Source organism: Micropterus dolomieu, linkage group LG14, assembly GCF_021292245.1.
Source record: "Micropterus dolomieu isolate WLL.071019.BEF.003 ecotype Adirondacks linkage group LG14, ASM2129224v1, whole genome shotgun sequence".
NCBI lineage: Eukaryota > Metazoa > Chordata > Actinopteri > Centrarchiformes > Centrarchidae > Micropterus > Micropterus dolomieu.
In genome coordinates this window covers 23,410,384-23,433,832 of record NC_060163.1, presented here as the reverse complement: position 1 = coordinate 23,433,832, position 23,449 = coordinate 23,410,384, and the positions used below count along the sequence as shown (strand labels likewise).

The 23,449-nt window shown below is 38.7% G+C and overlaps 1 protein-coding gene across 2 annotated transcripts; it reads left to right on the top strand.

The window, feature by feature from the left end:
• Positions 1–1,848: 1,848 nt before the first annotated feature.
• LOC123982615 (medium-chain acyl-CoA ligase ACSF2, mitochondrial-like) lies at positions 1,849–22,966 on the top strand. Of its 2 annotated transcripts, none has more exons than XM_046068258.1 (16): positions 1,849–2,146; positions 3,618–3,810; positions 9,320–9,448; positions 10,883–10,936; positions 11,011–11,129; positions 11,766–11,928; positions 12,304–12,399; positions 12,674–12,825; positions 15,640–15,731; positions 15,926–16,002; positions 18,653–18,760; positions 19,106–19,257; positions 20,013–20,154; positions 21,133–21,243; positions 21,367–21,435; positions 21,957–22,966. In XM_046068258.1, the coding sequence occupies exons 1-16, from the start codon at positions 1,911–1,913 to the stop codon at positions 22,017–22,019; spliced, it is 1,956 nt and encodes a 651-aa protein (XP_045924214.1). In that variant the 5' UTR covers positions 1,849–1,910; the 3' UTR covers positions 22,020–22,966. The 2 variants fall into 2 exon arrangements, with proteins under 2 accessions (XP_045924214.1, XP_045924213.1); XM_046068257.1 differs by having other exon boundaries at positions 1,850–2,146; positions 3,615–3,810.
• The last annotated feature ends 483 nt before the right edge of the window (positions 22,967–23,449 follow it).

Genomic DNA, 23,449 nt, shown 5'->3' with positions numbered 1-23,449 from the left:
TTATAGAATATGACACATTGATTAAACTACCCAACAGGATATAAAGTATTTAAAATGAGCTTAACCTTAAACATCTACAGCAGTAAAATGCAACATGCGCATTAATGCAGCTGTGATATTGATCAAGAAACATCAGACATGCCTTTAATAGTTAAACACAGAGAGGGACTATTTAACTGCACTATGAGTACTTTTGCTTTTGATACCTTAAGTAAATGTTGCTGATAATACTTACATACATGCAGGGTTCGAGTTATGATGGAGCCAGTGGGGGCTCAGCAAATTCATTTACCAACAACCATTATTTTTAATCACAAATAATGTATTTCATGTTTAGTATTATTTACATTAACAAAATTAACAGGCTAAAATAAAACATGTTCTCCAAATAAACATTGCTACGCACTTCCATCAGGCACCATGGTGCAGGACAATATTGACCTGTAATGCAGGTTGAGAGCGCGCGACCCGTGAACATGAACTCAGCTCTACTACTGTAGGCTTTTAAACTCTGTATTGACTGCTGCTTGTTTGTTTTTGGCTTAGTAGAGCTATAATCTGCTCGCTACGGTGTTCCCGGCAGCGATGAGTGTGTAAAATAATAACACTTAGAATAAAGGGCAGAAAGGCGGTGTCTCCTGGACTGGAACAATGGGCTGGTCTTTGTTGAAATATTTCAGGATATTGAAACCTGAACTTTGTCGCAAGATCGCCACCACGTGGCCTAATGATCAATGAAGTCTCTCTCTCCCTCATCTATTTAGGCCTTCCTCCGCCGGTAACGTGCGTTAAACCACCCCAAGAAGCTCAAATTTAACTTGAACTTAGGCCTATATGGGCCATTCCAGAGCAATGTAGGATGAACCCTTTATTTTGTCATTTTCTGTTATGTATATAAGAAGAACAGGTAACAGATTCGTCCAGCTCAGGCATCAAAAGTGCACTATTTATTAGATGTTTTATTTGCTGTGTGCTGTGGCGCAACCCTGTTACCAATACTCAGGAACCTCTAAAAGTACATTTTAAAATATTTTTTTAATAAATCCTTTACCATTAAGTAAAGAAATTCACATTGAATACTCATTTAATTTTAGATAAGACTTTACTTATATTAATTTAAGCAACTTTTTAAATCTATCTTGCCCAACTTTTAAATAGTTACAATGTTTGTTTGACTAATTTCAGTATTTATTTTCAAATATTTGCTGAAATACATTAAGCATTTAATTGTTCAAACAATTCAAAGGACAACAGGTTAAACCCTTGTGAGCTGAGAAAAATCATTTAAGATTATTTTAATAAAAATTATTTGGTAACAGGGTTGAATGGATTCATTACTTTTGATTGTAGAACACGACATAAATGTGACAAATAAATACTCAGAACCACCGGAGTGTTGTTTAAATAAGATTTTATTTAGCTTGCCAGTAAAGGATGAACAGGACCGCAAACTAGATCTGATCAAATATTCAATGTACAAACATAGAAGAGTCATATTAAAGTAGGCAGACAACCTGGCATTAAAGTTAAAAGTTATCAAAACACTCATCAATATTTAAGAAAGTTGATTTGTTCAGATGTTGTTCATGTGGCTGAAAACAAGAAGAGAGGACTTACCTTTCAGTTACCCATGGTGCTGGCTAATGACTTGTTGATGTCACTTTCACTTTATCATGTGACTCACTGTTTTTTTTCTTCCTCTGACAGGCTAAATGGGTTTCAGTAAAAGGGCTGCACGCATGTTATGTGCTGTGCATACCTACTTCTTAGTATTTTAATGTCCGATAGGGATATTTACAAATGTCAGATATTAGCTCCAGCTTCAGGGTGTGTGCCTGCACGGCGCCACCAGCAGGACAGAACTGTGCTGGTGGTTTCAGAAAACCCTGGTTTTTATAGCCTAGTAGGTGATGGGTCAAGGTCCGAGCAAGGAGCTGCAAACCATTAAAAGGGGAAATTTCCTGTTCCCTATCAGTGTGGTTCTTTCCTGCAGTGCGGAGAGGGGCGCGGTGAGCTGCAGCTGCACAATGATCCCCACGATTGCGTTATGCTCCCAGTCTCTTCGGAACACCTGTGTTTTTCCCAGAGCTTTAAACGTTTTGCAGCGACCATGGACTGGTCAACCCGGATTACTTGCAGCAAGTCGGTGAGTTACACTTGCATTTTACTTATTAAGAATACACCAAGAGTAGAGCAATGTTCAGTCGAGACCACTTAAAATTAAAGCTCATACGTCTGCATAAACGGAGATTTATTCATTTTTAAACCATAAAGGAACCTCTCATTTATCACAAACAATGTGTTCCTTTTAAAAGATTCCTAACTTTCTTCTTTTAATAACAAAATCACCGCAAGACTGATCATATGACCAGTGACTTTCAAGTTCTCATATTTAGCACTGCATAACGACGGCTAGACTTTCTATAAATAGGCTCCCTCTGCTATATCTGTGTGCACAGTGTTTGGTTTTACGCATTTGAACAATAAAATAAAAAAATGGGAGGAAAAGCAGCTGCTATCGCGAAAAGACAAATAGTCTAGCTTACACAGTTGTTTACTATTTTGACATTGTATTGTGCAGATGTTCAGATTTTTGTGCGTAATGCTGATACCTCCATCCAAGGGCAGATATTTCATGTCAGTGTTCATAACGACAAATCCTGCTGCTTATCTACCGGCCAGTCTTATCATCCTCCTGTGTTCCTGCTTTTGCTTTTTGTTTTTTTTTTGAAGTACTTGATCGACTATAAAAGGCAACGAACCAAACCTCATTGTACTGGTTGTGGAGAAGAGAGCTGTTCATTATTTGTGAACCAAATGCATTGACTAGTCACTGAGGGACAACTGTGGTTATGTTTTAATATCTGGATCAGAATTTTTCCTTGGGACAATTCAGTAGTCCTGGATATGGGAGGAGATATTTCCCCGTCATCCCTACTAAATTCTACACCCTTGTTTGCAGCAATGATTGATTCCACTCTGAGCTCTAATACAGGGTCGGTTTTATGTAACGCCATAACTTTGACAAACAAAATTATTGATCTCTATTATTGTAGGAACAAACAATAGAAAACGAAGCTTGATTAATGTTACTGCACTTGTATTTTACTAAACTCCTTCTACTCCACTACAGAGGGAAATACATGTATTTGGAGTTACTTTACAAATTTAGGTTCCCAAACTTTTTGGTTTGTGACCCCTTACAGGAAAACAGTGTCTGGTTGGGGTCATAAAGTTGATGTTAATTAAGATGTTTATGAGTTGTTTTTCCACAGAGCAGATTTCCTCCTGGTTTAATTAAATAACTGTTTGAGGCCCAAAGAGGTTAAAGTAGCCTATTCATTATTTCTCAAAAAAACAATGAAAACAGGTTTGTGTATCAGAACTTGTTTATTTTTTTTGTTGCCTTGAGGTACTCCACACTTCAAAGCGACAGTACAGTATATTCCTATTAGAACTAGTTTTCATGTGATTGTATTATAATACTACTAAACTGTAGTTATTTTCCATTCAGACCTCCTTTCTATGCACACATATTTCAGAACTGTATTTAATATGATTTGTGACCACAGTTTATTTGCCAATGTCTGAAAACACCTTCTGTTTCCCTGCAGCAGCATACATGTGGACTCTCCGCCTGTTATCCCAACTCTCACTACCAGCTATGCCCACGGCACGTCTTCCACATCTTTGCTCCACTCTACAATAGCAGAGACCCTGCAGAACACTGTGGAGCGCTGGCCTGACCGAGAGGCCGTGGTCTTTGTAGAAGATGGAGTCCGCAAGACCTTTGCACAGTTTAATCAGGATGTGAGTCTTTTTATCAAAGTATTCTGCATGTGTCCAGTCAATGAACATACCCCAACCCCAAATGATGCAGATCAACAAAGACCTCAACATAGTATTTTAATATAAAAGTACATGTTAACATGCACAAGGTCTCAACATTTCAACTGAGATCAGAGTTCCGTCTGTACAAGAAATCAACGTTAGTGTGTGTTGGACAATTTTTATGAATGGCCCAAAATGTTAAACTTGCCTCTTGAATCTAAACCTGTAAGTCCTTGGAGGAAAATTGCATTCATCTTCAACCTGAATTTTGTTCTTATTCTGTAGCCCATCAGCCATTCTCACTGACTTTTGGGAACACCATGCATTTATTGAACTTTCAAAGAGGTGGTATAATGCTCATTTTCAGGTTCAAAGTTTTATTTAGAGGTTGTACCAGAACAGGTTTACATGATTTCATTTTCTAAAAACACCATATTTTTTGTCATACTGCACATTGCTGCAGCTCCTCTTTTCACCCTGTGTTGAAGGCTTCGTTTTAGCTATGGAGTGATACAGCTCGTCTTTACAAGATCTTTGTTGGGAGTTGAGCATGCGCAGTTCCTACACACTTACATTTACATTAACATTTCATTTGGCAGACGCTTTTATCCAAAGCGACTTACATTTGAGGAATAACATACAAGCATCCTAGTTAAGGACTACTAGCCAATCAGAAGCAGAGAAGGGCAGGTCAGTGAGAAAAGTGAGTAAACACGGCTTCGGTTCAGCTGTACATGTTGCTGACCAGCTTGGCAACATGGACTGGAGCAAGAGTTTCAGAGTGGTGAGTTATTAATCTGTAACAAAAGTATCTTTCATCCATAAAGTTTTAACTGAGCTCTGTCTCTACATCACAGGAACAACTTTATGTCCACTGACTGCCTGGAGGGTAGCTAGTGTTTGGATGGGAGAGGAGAGCTGTCTGCTGCAGCTCGCTGTTTTTACACCAGTGGTTTTGAGGGGGTGTCGGAGTAGCTGCTTGTAGAGCATTATGACGTGCATTTTGTGGTCACAGGGATCAAAGGGAAAAGGCTGGACTGCAAAGGAGCTGTTTTCAGGCAGTTCAGAGCACTTTTGTCTGTGGGGGATGGGAACTCCCTTTGGGCTTTTTCATTTTGCAAACCTATTACATGCACAAAAAAGATTTATAACTCAATGAAAGAGCGGGAAAGAGCAAAATAGCATAATATGACCTCTTTAAAAGTGGATGCTTCATTTCTAAAAATGTATTATTTATGCATATACAGTCCCCTCCTAAATTATTGGAACAGTAAGGCAAATACCTTTGTTTTTGTTGTTCACTGAAGACATTTGGGTTCAAAAGATGAGTATGAGACAAGAGTTCAGAGTTTCAGCTTTTATTTCCTGGTATTCACATCTAGATGTGCTAAACAACTCAAATCACCATTTGAACCCACCCATTTTTCAAGTGAGCAAAAGTAAAGGAACATGTGACTGACAGATGTTTCTTGTTGCCCAGGTGTTGCCTTTTAGGTTAAATATCTCTGCATGACTAGTCTAAGTTTTCATCTTTGGTTCAAACCTATAAAGACTGCATTTCCTGTTTAAAGAGGATAAACCAACATGAAGACCAGAGAGCTGTCTATGGGGGAAAAGCAAGCCACTGTCAAGCTGAGCGGTCGGCCAGGGAAAATAACAGTAGTAGATGACAGAAATATCATGAGAGCTGTGAAGAAACCCCCAAAACATCAGGAAGTGACATCAGCAACGACTTTGACAATGCAGGGTGAAGGTATCACAAACCACTGTTGGAAGAAGACTTAGAGCAGAAATATAGAAACCGCACCACAAGATGCAAACCACTCATCAGCAGGAAGAATCGGAAGGCCAGAGTGAAATTTGTAAAGAAGTCCAGAGATGAGAGCACAATCTGATGGACTGAGACCAAGATTAATCTGTACCAAAGTAATGGAAAGGCCAAAGTGTGGAGAAAGAAACTGTTTATGATCCGAAGCATACAAGCTCATCTGTGAAGCATGGAGGAGGTAATGTCATGGCTCGGCCGTGCATGGCTGCTTCTGGAACAGGCTCATTAATATTTATTGATGATGTAACTGATGATGGTCGCAGCAGAATGAATTCAGAAGTGTTCAGAAACATTTTGTCTGCCAGATTATGGAGAAATGCATTGAAACTAATCAGAAGGAAGTTTATCATGCAGCAGGACAATGAGCCAAAGCACACAGCCAACAAAACAAAGGACTTTATCAGGGGAAAAAGTAGAAGGTTTTAGACTGGCCAAGTCATTCACCTGACCTTAACCCAACAGAGCTGCATTTCACCTCCTTAAGAGGAGGCTGAAGGGAGAAACACCCCGGAACAAACAAGAACTGAAAGAAACTGCGATAAAAGCCTGGAATAACATCACAAATGAAGAATGCAACAGTCTGGTGATGTCGATGGGTCGCAGGCTTGAGGCAGTTACTGCAAGAGAGGGTTATGCCACCAAATATTAAATGTTATTTACTTTAAGATTATTTGTTCCTTTAATTTTGCTCACCTAAGAATGCTGTGGTCAAATACAAACGGTGAAAAGTCCTGAGTTGTTTAGCACATCTAGATGTGAATACCAGGAAATGAGAGCTGAAATTCTGAACTCTTGTCTCATCTTTTGATCTTGAACCCAAATGTCTTCAGTGAACAACAAAAACAAAGGAATTTGCCTTCCTGTTCCAACACACACACACACACACAGACGTAAGATAATGTTGATCACAAAGTTATAGCAGTTACACCCCCTGGTCATCTTGGCTCGAGCTGAACTAAACCACCACTGTAAAGGAAAAGGGTGTGCTGGGTTTATAACACAAGACAAAATGAGAGCATCGTTGCAGAACCGAATTATTTTATATCAATTATCTTGTTTTCAGAATCATTCGAAGCCAGAATTGTAATTGAAAATAAATACTTTTCATTTCACAGCCCTAAGAACTAGGTTTGTTGTATAGTTACCAGTTTAATTTCTCCAAAGACGTTTTCTTTGATTTCGCTGTACTTTTATGAAGATGTACAATATCAAAGTCCTTCCTTGCTTTACTACCCATATAAAACAATAGGAAGTTACAGGCTTCTCTCTGTCTCCACATTCTCTCCCTGTTTTGCAGGGCAAACTCCAAACCTGTAAAATTTTAGCATCTGGACTCTAAAAAGACTAGTGGCAAGACAATTGCTAAAAGCTTTTTACTATGAAAACTTGAAGTAAGCCTTTTAAATGATTAATCAACAGAAGACATTAGCTCCAAAACTGCGAACAAAGTCAAAGCATCACACACAAGCGTTATGATGTTCTAGTCAAATTAAACAAATCAAGGAGAGAGTAGTAGGCAGTAAAACGTAATCTGATGTAAGGTTTGGGTGTTGTTCCTCTAGTTTATGGTTCTGTGCAACACCTACATAATGTATAGGCTACTGTACAATTATATAATAAAAAATGCAACTCGACTTGATATTACATTTATCGATGGAAACCAAACTGACACTTAAAGCTGCTGCATGTAACTTTTATAAAATTTTGTTTGCTAAAACTGTCACTATATCCTGACAGCAGTACACGAGACAGATAAACTGTAAATAAAAAATAGATTTCTCTGGCTCCTCCTACTGCTCCTAGTGCCATTTGCTAGAATCCACCGCCCCCTGAACAAAACAACCAATCACACCCAGGAGCATTTGTGGCAAGGACACTTATCCTCCTCCCCCTGCCTCTCCACATCTAACGCTGCATCCCCCCTCCTCGCGCATGCTCTCACTCAGTCAAGATAATTATTTTCAGCCCACGGCTTCAAAAGTTTTGCAAACACAATGTCTGAGAAACAACCAGCAGCAATTAAAATAAGTGCCCATCCCTACTTTGCCAACAACAGTGTAAAGTGCACCTGTGGAAAGACATTCGGGCTTCACACAGAGGCATGATGACAAACAGTGGGGAATAACTTTTGTCCTGCCATTAAAACTGGATACCGGACCCAAAGATGGCGCCTATTCACTCTAAAATTATTAGAATTATTCGCCTGGCGCATACTCCAAAAAAGTTTCTAGTGTCAAGGTTTAGTTAATATGTGCAGTAGTGTTTCTCCTGATGGCCCCGCCCACGAGTTCCCGTTCGACCCATATACGTACATTGTGATGACTTGAGAGATTTTAAAATCACGTTTCTCGGCTCGAGAAAAGCTTTTCAAATATAAAACGTCCATAATAAAACAGTCATAACTGACCTTGTTTGCAGGTCGAGGTTTTCTGACAACAGTTTTATAGACTTCCCTTTTATGATGGTGACCTGTGGAGAAAATGGTTTTAGGGCTGCAATTCGTCGCTGCATTCCTGCGATTGGCCAGTGGGTAAAACTGGAAGCGAGGTTGTGTCTCTCTATCGAGATCTGCACATAAAAGCTCTGCCGATCAGAGGTTACATCAACCTTCATATGGTCTGATAGGCACCACCCAGCACTCATTGGTGTGACCCACAGTAACAAATAAGAGTGACCTCTGACCTATCATCAGAGTTTTGGCAGCTGGACAGTAAGAGGTGAGTGACTCAAACTGAAACTGTAAAAGTGGGGCCACATTTCCGCATCACTTTTAACGAGATTATTTTCATTGTCGCTTAAGCTGTCGATTATTTTCTCAATTAAACAATCAGTAGTTTGGTCATTAAAATGGGGAAACAGTTTGATCACCGTTTCCAAAGCCTGAGAAGACGTCCTCACATGTCATGTCTTGTCCTCAACCCAAAGATATTCAGTGAACTGTCACAGAGGAGAAAAGAAATCAGCACACAATTAATATAATAAACTATGAAATCTTGTGAAAGAGACTATCTTAAGTTGGGGTGTGTCTCGCTGTAACCGTCCTGCCTTGTCTGAATGACACAAAAGCCGTCACTTTAACAGATAGATGAAGCCTGTAATGTTTCATATTCCATGTCTGACAAGCAGTGGTGAAAAAAGTACTCTGATCATTTAATCAAGTAACTAAATGAGGAAAGATTCTGCATTATATCAAAATCTCAAATTATCTCAAATAATGGAATCTTTTTTGAGAAAAGTTTGAAATTCATTTCATGGATGGATGTGTTGAAATTAGTTAGGGATGTTCGTAAATGTTAAGTGATAGAAGTGATTTGGATACACAGTGTTTTCAAAGAGTATTCTGAACAATGAGGTTTAAAGAAACCAGAATTTGTTTGCTTATATTGAAAAATGGATATTCAACTTTCTTACCCGTTAGTTGGTTAAGATGAAAGAGTTAATAACAATATTGTGAAATTGTATTTATGGTGATTTATTGGTCACATCAGGAATTCAATTAATTTTATATACGAAGGCCAGAAACAGCCTCCAACACCATCCTGATGAAGGCAGGATAGTCGTAAGCTCACACTGGCAGCACCTCACTGTGTTTGTGTTCTCAAAGATGGGAATTTTAGAATCTAGAAGAAAAACCTATTAATTTCTCCGTAATGTCTACAGGTGGATCAAGCTGCAGCCGGGCTGCTGGCGCTTGGACTGCAGAAAGGAGACAGGCTGGGCATGTGGGGACCCAACACTTATGAATGGATCCTGTTCCAGTTTGCAACAGCCAAAGCTGGCGTTATATTGGTGAGTCGTAGCTACAGCACAGTGTGCAGTATACACAGCACTGACAAAAACACTGTTAGAGAAACACTGCCTGTACTCTCAAGCTCACAACTTTAATAATCGCACAGGGGGGCAAATAGTTAAGAGCAGCTGCACACAAGCCACATATACACCATGGAGAAGAATAAATAAATAATCAAAAAATACATTTTATGCATTTAAAAGTCTAATTGCAGAAGGGATAAAATAATTAAGAGGGGTGGTTAGTTTAAAGCAGGTAAAGCATAACGACCTCCTGATGGCAACAGAGAAAATTCACTATGAAGAAGACGATCTGAAGGAGACAAAATGCTCGCTGCTTTACAGCTATTTTTCCTGTCAATCCCCTGTAAAAAAAATTTCCATTTACATCACATTTACTCATGGTGATGGTTGAGGAGTCAGTTTGTAGTTTGATGTTATGGTGGATAGATTGCTTGGCTAGAATGACCAAGAGTTCAGTCTTAAAGAGGTTTAGTTGAAGGTGGCGAGCCTTCATCCATGCAGATATGTCCGAGAGGCAGTCTGTGATCCGAACCGAGACGGTGGGGTTGTCTGGCGGGAAGGATAGGTCGAGTATCGTCTGCGTAGCAGTGATTAGAGAAGCCGTGCAGAGCGAATGATCGGCCCCAGTGAGGTGTTGTAAACTGAGAAGAGATGTGGCCCTAGCACTGAGCCTTGGGGGCCCCCTGTGGAGAGGCAGTGGGAGGAGGATAATTGTCCTTGCCACAAAAAATTGTAGGAACTCCCCGAAAGGAAGGATTCGAACCACAGGAGTGCTTTACCCGTGATGCTCATTGCTGAGAGTGCGGATAGGAGGATCATGTGATTGACTAACAAAGGCAGCTGATAGGTCAAGCAGGATAAGAACCGAAGATTGGGCTGGAGCTTTAGCTGACCTTAGGGCTTCTGTTACAGACAGAAGAGCCGTTTCAGTAGAGTTAAAACCAGACTGATATGGATCTAGGAGGTCATTCGGTGAGAGGATTCTGAGACCTGTTGGAAGACTGCCCGTTCAATAGATTTGGATAAATATGGTAGAAGTGAAACTGGCCGATAATTCTCAACTTGAGTTGGGTTGAGGGAGAGCTTTTTGAGGGGGGCAATGAATCCTTTACTTTTTATTCAAGGCCTTTTTAGGTTCTTTAGTAACCCATGGTTTATTAGATAAGATAATTATCTTGTGGGAACAAGTTATTATCCTATGCACACAAAAAACAACATAATCTTATGGGACTTCAGGGGCTCTGAACTAACATGTACTTAATGACAATCAATCAATCAAAATACCAGCACAAAGTGAAGGACAAACATGGCTGTGGGCACCTTTAAATTAAATCATATTGGTGAAAACAGACATTCTCAGGGAAAAAGCAGTTTGTTCTTTATGCACATTTTGGTTGTTCCACCCAACAGGTGTCTGTGAACCCAGCGTACCAACTGCAGGAGGTGGAGTTTGCGTTGCGGAAGGTGGGTGACTTTTAATTCCCTGTTATTACATTTGTGACACGCGGAGACTGAATCCTCTGCTCCTCTTTTCACAGGTTGGGTGTAAAGCTATAGTGTGCCCTACGCAGTTTAAGACTCAGAAGTACTGCGACATGCTGAGGCAGATCTGTCCAGAGATCGAGTCGTCGGCCCCAGGAGACATCAAGAGTGCCAGGTACAGCTGCATGAGGTTCACCTGTTAATGTCACTGGTCCTAACTCTTCAGCAGTCTCTGAACTGCAAAACATACGTCAGCTGTGGCAAATGTTTTATTTCTAGAAGATGCCAAACTCAGATTCTAGAGTTGTTTTGGGGAATTTAGGGGTTCAAACAGCCTGAGAAGAGATTAAATTCTACAGTAGCTCTATGTTTATGTTTATATATATATATATATATATATATATATATATCTCTTCGGCTCTCAATACAGTAAAGCCTGCTGTCGGTCAACAAGCAAAATATTCACGCAGATCCACTAACCATTTTATAATAACATTTTGCTGCTTTATGCTGGGGTAAATGGGCCTTTAATACTTTTTTAAATATTTCAGGTGGTGATGTGTGCAAAGCTTATTTGATGGGAATTTGAACCCCTGACCTCAGTATGTGAAATATTCTAGCTACCTCGGTTTTTTCTACATGCACAGAAAGATTCATGTCAGCAGGCTAAACAGGATACATGGATTTAACAGTAACACGCTACTTTATCACAGAGAGAGACACAGTCGAAGCTGCCTAATTTTAATTTAAAATAAATAAACTCCTCGAAAGCATGACCCACATTCTGTTGTTTGTTTGGTTTTCTCCTCAGACTCCCAGACCTCCGCTCTGTGATTGTTCTGGATAGCCGACAACCAGGAATGCTTCATTTTGATGACGTGATGCAGGCAGGGAGCAGCCAGTACATGCGGCAGCTTCAGGATCTGCAGAAGAAGCTCTCCTTTGATGACCCGATAAACATCCAGTTCACTTCGGTATTTGTTGCATGTCTTAAAGGTTTTATTCCTTTCTAGCTGGATGTCCAGTTTTTTCCAACGGCGTCTTCCTGCAAAAATTAAGGGTGTCGCCAGGAGTCACTAGTAAGGTTCCTTTCCATGAATTTGTCAGACACCTCCTTTAACAGTCTGAGCCTGTAAGCAGCAAAAATAAGCAATAAGCTTTTTGTGGACGCTATTTTAACGTTTGGTTAAAATGATTTCATCTTACATGACAGCTAACATTTACAGAGTAGTTCTCTTTCTCTAGCTGTATTTACAGAGACAGGACAAGAGTAACCTTGACATAAGGTATCAAACCCTTTTAATGGCTTTCTAAATATACAGTAATTTATTTCTAATATCTGTTACCAGGGCACAACTGGGGCTCCAAAGGGTGCCACCTTGTCTCATCACAACATGATCAACAATGCCTACTTTGTTGGCAAAAGAGTGGGATACACCTGGAGGGTGAGTCTTTACTGACACGTTACTTAAAAGTACTGAAAGATGGAGTAACACCCTGTTGTTTTTAGTGTTTTAATGGGATTTATTGATAATAAGAAAAACATAGAATAACTCGAGCCTTATCAATTAAATACATCTGTATTATTACAACCCTCCTTTCCCCTGTGAAGACTTTCCACCCGGCTGCAGACAGCTGGTCCCTTTCAGACACAAGTGCATTAGTTCAATCCAACGGTTGATAATTGTGACCTTTTTATCTTCTGATTTTGTCCCACAGCCTCACACACGTGTCTGTCTACCCGTGCCTCTGTACCACTGCTTTGGCTCTGTGGCCGGCGGGCTCTGTATGGCCGTGCATGGCGTCTCCCTGGTCTTTCCCTCTGCTGGGTACAATGGAAAGGCCAACATAGCAGCACTGGAGAGTGAAAGGTAATGTGAGAAATCCTTGGCCAGGTCCATACATTTGGTCTCAAACTTAAAAATAAAGTGAAACAAACGACTTGTGCGCAGACCTCTCTTAAATCTACACAAGGTTCATTGGTGGTTCCAAATGGTAGGGAGAGGTAACAGAAAGCTGCTTGAGCTTCAATACCCTGTAACAAAGGATTAGGAGAACATACTTTAAAACAAGAAGGCAAGAAGGTTAGAGAAATCACACTGCCTGTGTGTGTGTGTGTGTGTGTGTGTGTGTGTCAGAGTTCGGAGGTCTAAGGTTCAAACTTTGCATGTAGTTTTATGGTGTAAGTCTGCAGAATCTGGTAAAACTTCAGCTTCAAGTCCTCTGATCAGATGACATTTCCAGAGTGGGATCAGGGCCTGTATTTATCAAGCTTTCTCATAAGTTCTGCAGAACTGCTAAGAATTGACTTAAGAGTAAAAAAAATCTTGGCTCAAAGCTGTGCTTAAAAGTTAGTTATCAAGCATCATAGTCCTAATTTAAGTAAAGTGTCGGACTAAATCTCAAGTGTCAGTCTTAGTCCTGATTCACGGCACTTTGCTGTGCTGCAAACAGGATTTTGGTAGACGACATAAACAAGGCCCAATCACTGAATAGATGTCCTTATTTAAGAATATTCTCAGATAAATTCACACTGAGTGGTTTGACAATAAATAATAAAGAGAATTCATTATAATATACAAATTGGAAATGAACGATAAGAAATAGTTGATCTTTATATGAGTGCCATCGATTGCGCCTACTACTCCTGGGAAGCCGGCTATTTGCATGAATTGTGTTGTTTCTGTGGGATTACGTGGGGCGTTGCTGGGGCATCGATGAAACGCGTGACAGTGAGTGAAGCTGTTTGTGCCGAAATTGTCTCTATGACAATTCGGCTTATTAATGGTTGTGATGGCCCTAAATCACCGCACGTCTCTGTCTCCACAGCGCCATCACAAGCCCCTGCTGGCAACTCCTAACCACTTAAGAGACCTCTAAAGCTGTCTTAAATAACTTGGAGAGTAAGAGTGATTCTAAGCTTTAAGACATTTGGTAACATACTTTTATACCTATGTTTGAAAGTAGGAGTAAATTTCAAAAAGAGTCTTTATTCTTTTACAAGACAGAAACCTGAGTTACATCTTGGCAAGCTCAGATAAACTACAGTGAACACCATCTTTTATAACCCTTGGTCTCTCACACCTAAGGCGTGCATCTTATCCACTGCTCCATCAGCACACCCTTTTTAAACTGGTATTTTTAACCCACACTGAGCTCATTCAGGTGAGTAAACTAATCATGACTCCCCTTCTGCACCTGGACTCAGCAAAGCAAATAAAATCCTCATGCAGACAGAGTTGTATAAACCCTAAACATATTAAAACGTGTGTGTGTGTGTGTGTGTGTGTGTGTGTGTGTATGTATGTATGTATATATATATATATATATATATATATATATATATATATATATTTGTTCCATAAAGCATATAGTAACTTCATCTTATAGCTAAAAACAGTAAAATAGTAAATATTACACAACAAAGGTTTTAAGTTATCAAATAAATGCAATGATTTTTGAGGGACACACAAGGGTTATATACGTTGATTGGATACCAATGTACCATAATAGAAATATTATTTCTAAAAAACATATAAAACTATATAAACTATATGTTTTCTTGTTTCTTTTTCTTCTTAAGACAAACAACTGGTACTTATTTTTTAGTGCTTACTTTTTACCCCTGCAATTAAAAGGATCATTTGCTTAAGTGTCTGAATATATATCTGCCTCAACAGACTCATATTTTAGGTTCAAAGTTCTAGCTTCACAGGGAAAGTGGTTTTATAGGGGTGGTATAGTAATTGTGTTTTTCTAGCAATAAGCTGTATAATTAACTTTTCATGCAGCCAGGTTTGGTGCTGATGCCGAGGACCTGACGAGATGTTCCCTGAGTTGTACAAATAATTGGTCATCTTGTACAGGATGTTGAAGGACACGCACCACCTAGCTCATCTTTCAAGAAAATGCCCTCTCAAAGACCAGAGTTCGATTCCCCGCTGTGACACATCCACCACTGTGTCCCTGTGCAAGCTGCACATGCTGATGCTGGCGTGCCGGTGTGGAATCTCTGTATGAAATCGATTGTGTATCGTATTATGAGTAGAAGCTAGCACATGTACGAGCACACGCCTGGTTGCAATCTTAGAACCGCACTGCTAGTGGCCGCTGAAAACCACACAATGCCCCTTTAACCGCTACTTTGTTCCGGAGACTTGCAACCTCTGCCGTAACTTGCTTTGGATAAATCTAAATAAGTAAATGTAATATACTTCAAAAAAGGTCAAATTTTCCACATAACTCTCTGCTTCACACGGGAACATTCAGGTGTAAATGCAATCCAATGCTTCAACTTCCTTTTCTAAAATCACCACCTGATGCTCTGATGCAGATGAGCTGTAGGTTCATATTTAGTGAACAGACATGAAAGTGGTATTTCAAAATAAAGTATGATGTTTTACAGCATGTGGTAAGGACTTCAAAAGAAACTATTCAAAGGCACATTACATAGACGGTCTCCTAATCAACAGAGAAAGTTGGATTCATCAGCAAAGTTATTTATTTTTTGCAAAGTCGTCTAGTGTTAATATTTACTTTTGAATTTAACAGCTTTTATTTTCTCATAGAAACTTACTAAAATACTGACATACTTTTAAAAGAAATTTATGCACAGTTTGGCTAAATTTTTGCAGGTTTATTTTGGCAATTTGTCAGTGAAGATACCCGTTTGTTGTCTCTCACAGGTGCACCTTAATTTACGGCACCCCCACCATGTATGTTGATATGATTAACCAGCCGGACTTGGCAAAATACGACTTGTCCTCCGTTGAGGCAGGTGAGGAAAAAGACTGAGAAGATGGTAGCAGCACACACATTCGCTATTGTGTATATTCTTTTGTTTTTCAACAAAACAAGTGCCCATTCTGATGACCTAATGCCTTTTTCCTACTGATATTATAGAAATTTCCTGAGAATATTTTTATAAACTGTTGATTTCACAGGTTACATGCATTTGTTTCTGTATTGTAGGCCTCATGGCGGGTTCCCCTTGTCCTCCAGAACTTGTGAAGAATATCATTTCTGTAATGGGCGTAAAGGGAATAACAGTGAGTGTTTTTTTTACAGATATAACTTAAGTATTGTTTTTTTTAAATTATTATTGTAGATAGTAAAGAATCACATTTATCTCAACAAACAACTTTACAAAATGAAACAATTATGCAATTCAGCTTTCACACACTAGGGGGAGACAAATCCTTGGAAACACATCCATTAGATTTAGATACAATACATGTTGTATTTTAGACAAAAAGAAGGCTTCATTTTGTAAAAGCTTTATTGGATGTGAGCGAAGTTACCACCTCCAAAAGTCCGGAAAATGAGAAGATACTAAATATACATAAGATATGCATAAAGTCAACACTTTTCAGTAACAATCCTAGTTGGCAAGAAATGCTTTATGAAATGCCATTTTAAATTTTAAGTGTTGAAGAAAATGTTTAGTATGTTACAAATAATTTGCATGTAGTAAAGAAACAATGACCCTATGTAGCGTATTAATCTTTTTATACTTTTTATTGTCTTTTTGAATTCTCATTTGTGTACATTCTTCTAAATGTACTAATGTACTATGTAAATAAACTAAATCCAGTCTTTTGTACAACTTTCATACGGGGAAAATATCTCTAATCAACAAACCTAGCTTGGGAATTTTGTGCACCGATCCACCTATTAAGCTTATCCACATCTTTGAAGTCTTAAACTTCATGGAGAAATAGGAGAAAAATTACCTGGACTCTGTGCTCGGGGCCAACATGGAAAGGTTCGGACAGGGACTGAGGGAAAACGGAGAGTTCTGCGGTTATGAAGTGAGACGTGAAAAACAAGGCAACTCTCGGCCACTCCAAAACCAACTAAAACCTTGTGTGGTAATGCCTGAATCCAAAATCGCATTGTACAGAATTCCAGTTGAAAACCTTTAACACCAGACCATCACAAGAGGGATGAGATTTTGGATTTAAATGGGGGCCACAATGAGGAACAAACAATTTAAAATCATTTAAAACAGGGTAAAGCAGCAAATTCTCACATGTGAGAAGCTGAAACCAGCTAATTATTGGCATTCCTGCTTGAAAGGTAAATAAAACAATTATGTGATTATCAAAATAGTTGCTTATTGATTAATCGACTTATTTGAGCTCTAACCTCCACTGTACAAATAACCAAAACCATCTTCATGACTGTACAACAAAATGATTTTGTAATTCGGGTAAACATGCCATTTAAAAATCTTTGAATGGCAAATATTTTATATTCACGACAGTCTGATCTAAACACTAGACAGAGATACACGTGCACAGTCACAACAGGAAGCAGGATCTCATAAACCAACCACTGCATGCTGCAAGGACGATTTTTGAAACACAATTTAAGTAAATTAATATCTTCTCCTCCCTGATTTTCCAGGTAAAGTTCTCACCGTGTCCTCCTCTAAAATGCCCTGCAGGTCCTATTTGTCCAACAGTCTTTAAGCTTTCCCCTCTGATTGAATCTTCACCTGTGAGCACCACAGTATATTTTATCTTTCTGTCTCTTTTCTCCTCAGAAAGTTATATTTATGACCTTGCATCTCTCTGACTGTAAAATCTGAATCAGCAAAGTAACTCCAGCTATCAGATAAATGTAGTAAAGGAAAAGGTTCTGAAATGTCGTGAACAAATAAATATTTCTGTTTTGGGAGACTTTCTAAGTACAATAGTTAGAGCTGAAATGATTATAGTCGATGGCCAGAAATTCAATCAGCAACTATTCTGATAATTGATTAACTGTGATTTTTCAAGCAATAATGGTAAATATTTAGAGGTTTCAGCTTCGCCAAAATCAGTATTTTCTACTTTTTTCAGTTTTATATCACCGTAAATTAAATATCTTTGCGTTTTGGACTGCTATTCAGAGAAAACATTTCAAGACGTCACCATGGGCCCCTGGAACTTGAGACGTTTATCACAATTTTTTTAGACTTTAAAATAAAAAATAATGAATAAAAAAAAAAACATGTTAGTATTTTTGTGGAGCTCCTGTTTCCAGAAAAACATTTTTAGCAAAAAATAAAAAATAATAATAACAATAACACATAATTAATCTATTAGGTATTAATTATTAACTGTCTTGGTATTGATCATTTATTAATAATCAGTTAACTTTGCTCACAAAGACATGGAGGCCACCACATTCATTTATATACTGGATTGTAATTAGTGATGCATTAATGTACACATTACTTCAAATGGAGCTTATTCTAATTTATTTATATACTGATGGCCAGCGTACCTGTAATAATACATTATGTATTAGAAGTTGATATATTTTGTATTAATAATCTGAATCTACAATGTAACTCAAATTACCAGATAAATGTAGTGTAGGTGTGATATTTGCCTCCAAAATGTAGTAGTGCAGCGGAAGTATAAAGTTGCCTTAAATGGAAATACTCAAGTACAATTGTCGATCTGTTTGCTGCGTCCCACCATGTTGTCCACTACAGGTGTGCCGGTTGTCAGAGAAGCACCACATACCTCACTGAGCTCCCAGGCTCACACTTGAGTGGAAAATTAATCTGAAAACCTCAAGTAGACAGTGGCGGAAACACAACACAGGGACGGGTTCACTCTTGCTCGAAAATGTTACTCCGACGCTGCACCATCCCGTCCTACATCCCTCTCTCTGCTCATAACATGCTGTTTGTGTGTTTGACAGATTGTATACGGCACCACAGAGAACAGCCCCGTGACGTTCTGTGCGTCTCCGACAGACAACCTGGAGAGGAAGTCGGAGACCATCGGCTTCATCATGGACCACTTAGAGGTACTTCAACATTAATTAAGACATTTCATTAAGATATGGTTTAACATCACCATCTTTAGTACAGTATTTTTTTTTTTAATAAACAAATCTTAATGGCACTGGAGTGTGATATGGAAATATGGCTGAAATTAATATAAAGTACTTTTTCAAAATGACTTTATAAATTCAGTGGCTATGTTATTAGCTCTTCATTTTTTTTTAAATATGTCAAATGTATATATTGAAACAGACATTAAATTTAATTATTGTTCAGCCCTGAACAGAATTATATGTTTTACAAAACACTGATTTTGTTTAGTTAATCAACTTTGTGTCATTATAAAATATGAATCGACTGCTCCACAGGCTAAAATAGTGAACCCTACAACAGGGGAAGTGCTCCCTCTGGGGATGATGGGGGAGATCATGATCAGAGGCTACTGTGTGATGTTGGAGTACTGGGGGGATCCGGCCAAAACACAAGAGTGCATCACTAAAGAAGGCTGGTACAAAACTGGGTGAGTGGCCTGCTAGTATGTACGCCGCACAAAGCATTACATATTGTGATCCTGAACTTTGAACTCAAAGGTTAAGTGTGTAAGTTTTAGGGACATCTAGTGGTGATGGTTGTGAATTGCAACGGATTGCTCACCCTCCACAACCCCCTATGTCTTTTTAAATTTTCTTTTCTTTTTTGACATACAATAGAAACACAAAGTAGTACTAGTAGCCATAATTTTACCCTGTTATTTATCAAATTACACAATAGTTACACAGCCTACAAACAAATATGTTTTATTCTTAATGCAAATTCTGAAAGTAAGCATTATTGGTCACTTGATAGTCACACTCTCTTGTTAGCGTAACGCCATTAGCAGTAAAAATAAATAAAAACATTTTTCCACCAAGGCAGTAAAATGTGACGTTTAGCTGGCTGGTCTGAACTTCCATGCTCTACAGTTTTATTGCGAATAATATTTATCAGCTGTTTGTCTCGTGAACTTAACACACATTTCTGTCCACGTAGCAAAGCCATAACACACACACAGCACTGGAGAATAACTAGGCCTACATGAAATTACAATCCAACCAACATTACATACATATACTACCAGGGCTGTAAAAGTTTAGTGGGGTGATCGGAGCTACTGTAGAAACATGGCGACCTCCATGTGAGAGGACCCGCAGTTATGTACAGGAAACGCAGTTAACAAAATTATTTTTTATTATTATTACAGTTGCCGATGTTCAAGTGTTTTCCTGTTTCCCGCAGAGACATTGGCAGCATTGATGCGTACGGCTACTGCCGAATCGAGGGCAGGATTAAAGACATGATCATCAGAGGTGGAGAGAACGTTTACCCGGCTGAGATTGAACAGTTCCTGCACACACACCCCAAAGTCATGGAGGCACAGGTGAGCCGAGTTGCAGCATATGCTGGCTGAAGAATGGGATGCCATCTCACAGCGGTGCGTGACCAGCACGAGGAAGAGGTGCCAGGCTGTTGCAGCGGTGTTCTTCCGCACGCTACTGACACTCATGTTTGAATGAATGAATAAATTGTTTCTTGAGACTTCAAACATCCAATCCACCAAACACCACCAAATAAGAGTCAAGAGCAAAGAAAAGCTGTTTGGCATTGTTACAACAAAGAAAAACTCTACCAAACATAAATTCCCTTACTTTTTGTGCGTAGTTTGGTTTGGAGCCATTCATGTTACTGAAATACAGGATTTGTATTTATTGGAAATGGACCATTCAGTCAAATAGTAGAAAACCTTTTGAAAAAAAAAAAACTTTTGAAATGAGCAATATTTGCATATTGACAGATTTTTTTCAATGAGGGAGATTTTGAGATGTATGTGTTGCATCAAACAATACATTAAATTAGGGCTGGGCGATGGGGCCAAAAATGTTATCACGATAAAAAAAACAAATATACTGTTCGATAGTGATAATTATCTCGATAGATGTCAAATAATTATTTCTTTCAAGTTTAAAGGCTGATTTTTGCTCCTGAGTAAAAATTTAAGAAACCAAATGGTTAATTGTGTGGTTAAACTTTTCTTTATGGTCAGAATGTCACAAACAGTGGATCACTTCACAAATTTGAGGTAGAACCTTCAAAACAATTATGATAAATATGATTAGTAAATATTTTTTCAGTCCCTTTTCCTCAGAAAAATAAATATCTTAATAGAAAAATGAAAATTAAAAATGAATTCAAATTAAATAAATCAACATTTATTGACGATATATTGAACATTTGTTATATTGTTATTGAGGAAAATTATATTTTGATAATTATTATTATTGTTTAATTGCCCAGCCCTACTTTAAATCCAGTGAGGCTACTTTTTTGCTGCAGAGCAACAGGTCTTTTTGTTTGTCAGGTGGTGGGAGTCGAGGATGTCCGTATGGGTGAAGAGGTCTGCGCCTGTATCAAACTGGTAGACGGGCAGGACTGCACTGCAGAAGAAATCAAGGCTTACTGCAAGGGGCAGGTGAGGCACAATTCTCTTTTTGACATTAAAATAATGAGCATGGAATTATTTTGAACTTCATCTTCCTGTCAAACAGTTTGAATGACTCTGCTCAGTGTCTCCCTCTTCATCTGCTCCTTTCAGATCGCTCACTTCAAGATTCCTCGCTACGTACTTTTTGTCACCAGCTACCCGCTCACTGTTACCGGAAAGGTAATTTTCCAAATCCTGGTGTTTTCAGCAGAGCTCATGTTCCTATAAATGACAGACAAATAAGGCTTATTTACCAAGGTCATTAAGACGGCACGCGTGCAGACTAAAAAACAGATCTACAGTTAATAGCTGCTGTAACAGCCTGTGATAAATTACAACACAGGTTTAGATAAAAAGATTGACACTACCTTTATGTCTGTAGAGGAAATATGAAGCTACAGCTACCAGCATATTATCTTAGCCTAGCATGCAAGACTGGAATTGTGGGTGAACAGCTCTGCTCTGTTCATTAATCAACACATCGCATAATCTGTACAAAAAATACAAAAACAAAAAAAACAATACCCTGTCTCACAGCATTCATTGTCATATAGTTCAACCCTAACATAATATTTTTAGTTTCAGAACAGCTGTTCATTCTCAAAAGTCTTGATTGCTAAATTGTTATGTCTAGTTGCCGTTTTCTTCAGTACAAGTCGCAACCCGGAGAAACAACTTTCTGTTTTTCTTTCTCTTCTCAGATCCAGAAGCACAAACTACGCGATGTTGCTGAGAAGCAGCTGGGACTGAAGAAGGGAAAATGAGAGGGCTTGCTCGTGTACGGAGAGAATTCAATGACTGTTTATCGTGTGCCACAGAGATTACATTACCCAGATATCAGAACATCTTAAAACTTAAGAGTGAGTAGATGTGTGATCACTGGGTATGAAGCCACATGCTGAGCCAAATGTTTGAGTTTATCCTACTGTAACCAACAGTTAAAGGCATATTGTAAATTTTTCTTACTGTCAACAAATCCTCCAAAAAGACACCGTTGCACTTAATGACATGTTCCTTCATTACCATGAAACCACTACCATCAATTACTAGAGCTGCAATGACTAATCGAATAATTGATTATTTGTCAGCTATTAAATTAATTGGCAACTATTTTCATTAATCCGTTTGTGTCATTTTGTTTTAAGAAAAATTATTTGATTTCAGCTTCTTCAATGTTTTCTGGTTTCTTTAATCCTCTAGGACAGTAAACTAAATAATCTTTGTGTTGTGAACGTTTGAGGACGTCATCTTGGTCTTTGGGAGACACTGATCAACAATTTTATAGAGCAAGCAAAATAATCGATAGTTGCAGCTCTACTAAAACTACAATCACTATATTTTTAAGTAAGTAAATGAGCCTGTGACAGCTATTTTTAAGATTTATATCTTCACTAGGCACCAGTGGGTTTGGAGTAGAGAGTCACACATAGGGTAGGGAAATTGGAAAAGTATTGTTGGTTTTGGTCTTTTTATGGGATTTGTCTATGAAATAAAGAACAACACCAGCCTCAACCTACTGCTTAATAATATAGATAATAGAAACTTGAACCCAAAAGATGCAGAACGATCCGTAACTAAGCGGCTGTCTCGTTGAGCCACTGTACAGTAAACTGATGGTCAGTCTTGTTATAGATGTTGAACCACTCAGGTTCACTCATTCCTTTTTTACATCAACTTGAAATAAATATTTTACCACATTATTAAAACCAGGCATGGGTGTTTCTCTTATTACGGGAAGAATGAAGGTATTTTTATTGATCTCGGCGGCAGGTGCACGCCTCTTAAGCCCTTGGAATGCCATTCAGAAACACACACTTCCACACACACCGACTGAAAATGAGAACTTTGTAGCGTTTAAAATGAGCGAGTATCACAGACACTGAAAGCTGTAAAGAATTTCCTCTGGAGTCAGCTACATGTGCATGTGTCCAACTGACGCTGGGCTGCAGGATCAGATGTCGTCTTCTGTCTAGACCTGAAGGCCCAGAAATAGCTCTTAAGAGCCCAGAAGAAAACAAACAGGGCCCCTGGCTCTTACGGAGGAAACTCGAGGTTTATTTAGGATTTTTTATTTTACATATTTGGGGTTTGGATTAATGTTTCAGGACATGGGAGTTTTATAGAGTGCAAGAGTCAACCAGTTGGCTTTGACATGCTCCAGCATCTTCACCAGGCTTTAGGAAATCACTTCAAA

Bases quoted from the DNA above. Each gene is read 5' to 3' on its own strand.
- LOC123982615 (XM_046068257.1), top strand. From the start codon at position 1,911: ATGGGTCAAGGTCCGAGCAAGGAGCTGCAAACCATTAAAAGGGGAAAT. The intron at 16,003-18,652 runs GTGAGTGTTTTT...TGTGTTTGACAG, and splicing joins TGGGCGTAAAGGGAATAACA to ATTGTATACGGCACCACAGA. The intron at 21,244-21,366 runs GTGAGGCACAAT...TGCTCCTTTCAG, and splicing joins AGGCTTACTGCAAGGGGCAG to ATCGCTCACTTCAAGATTCC.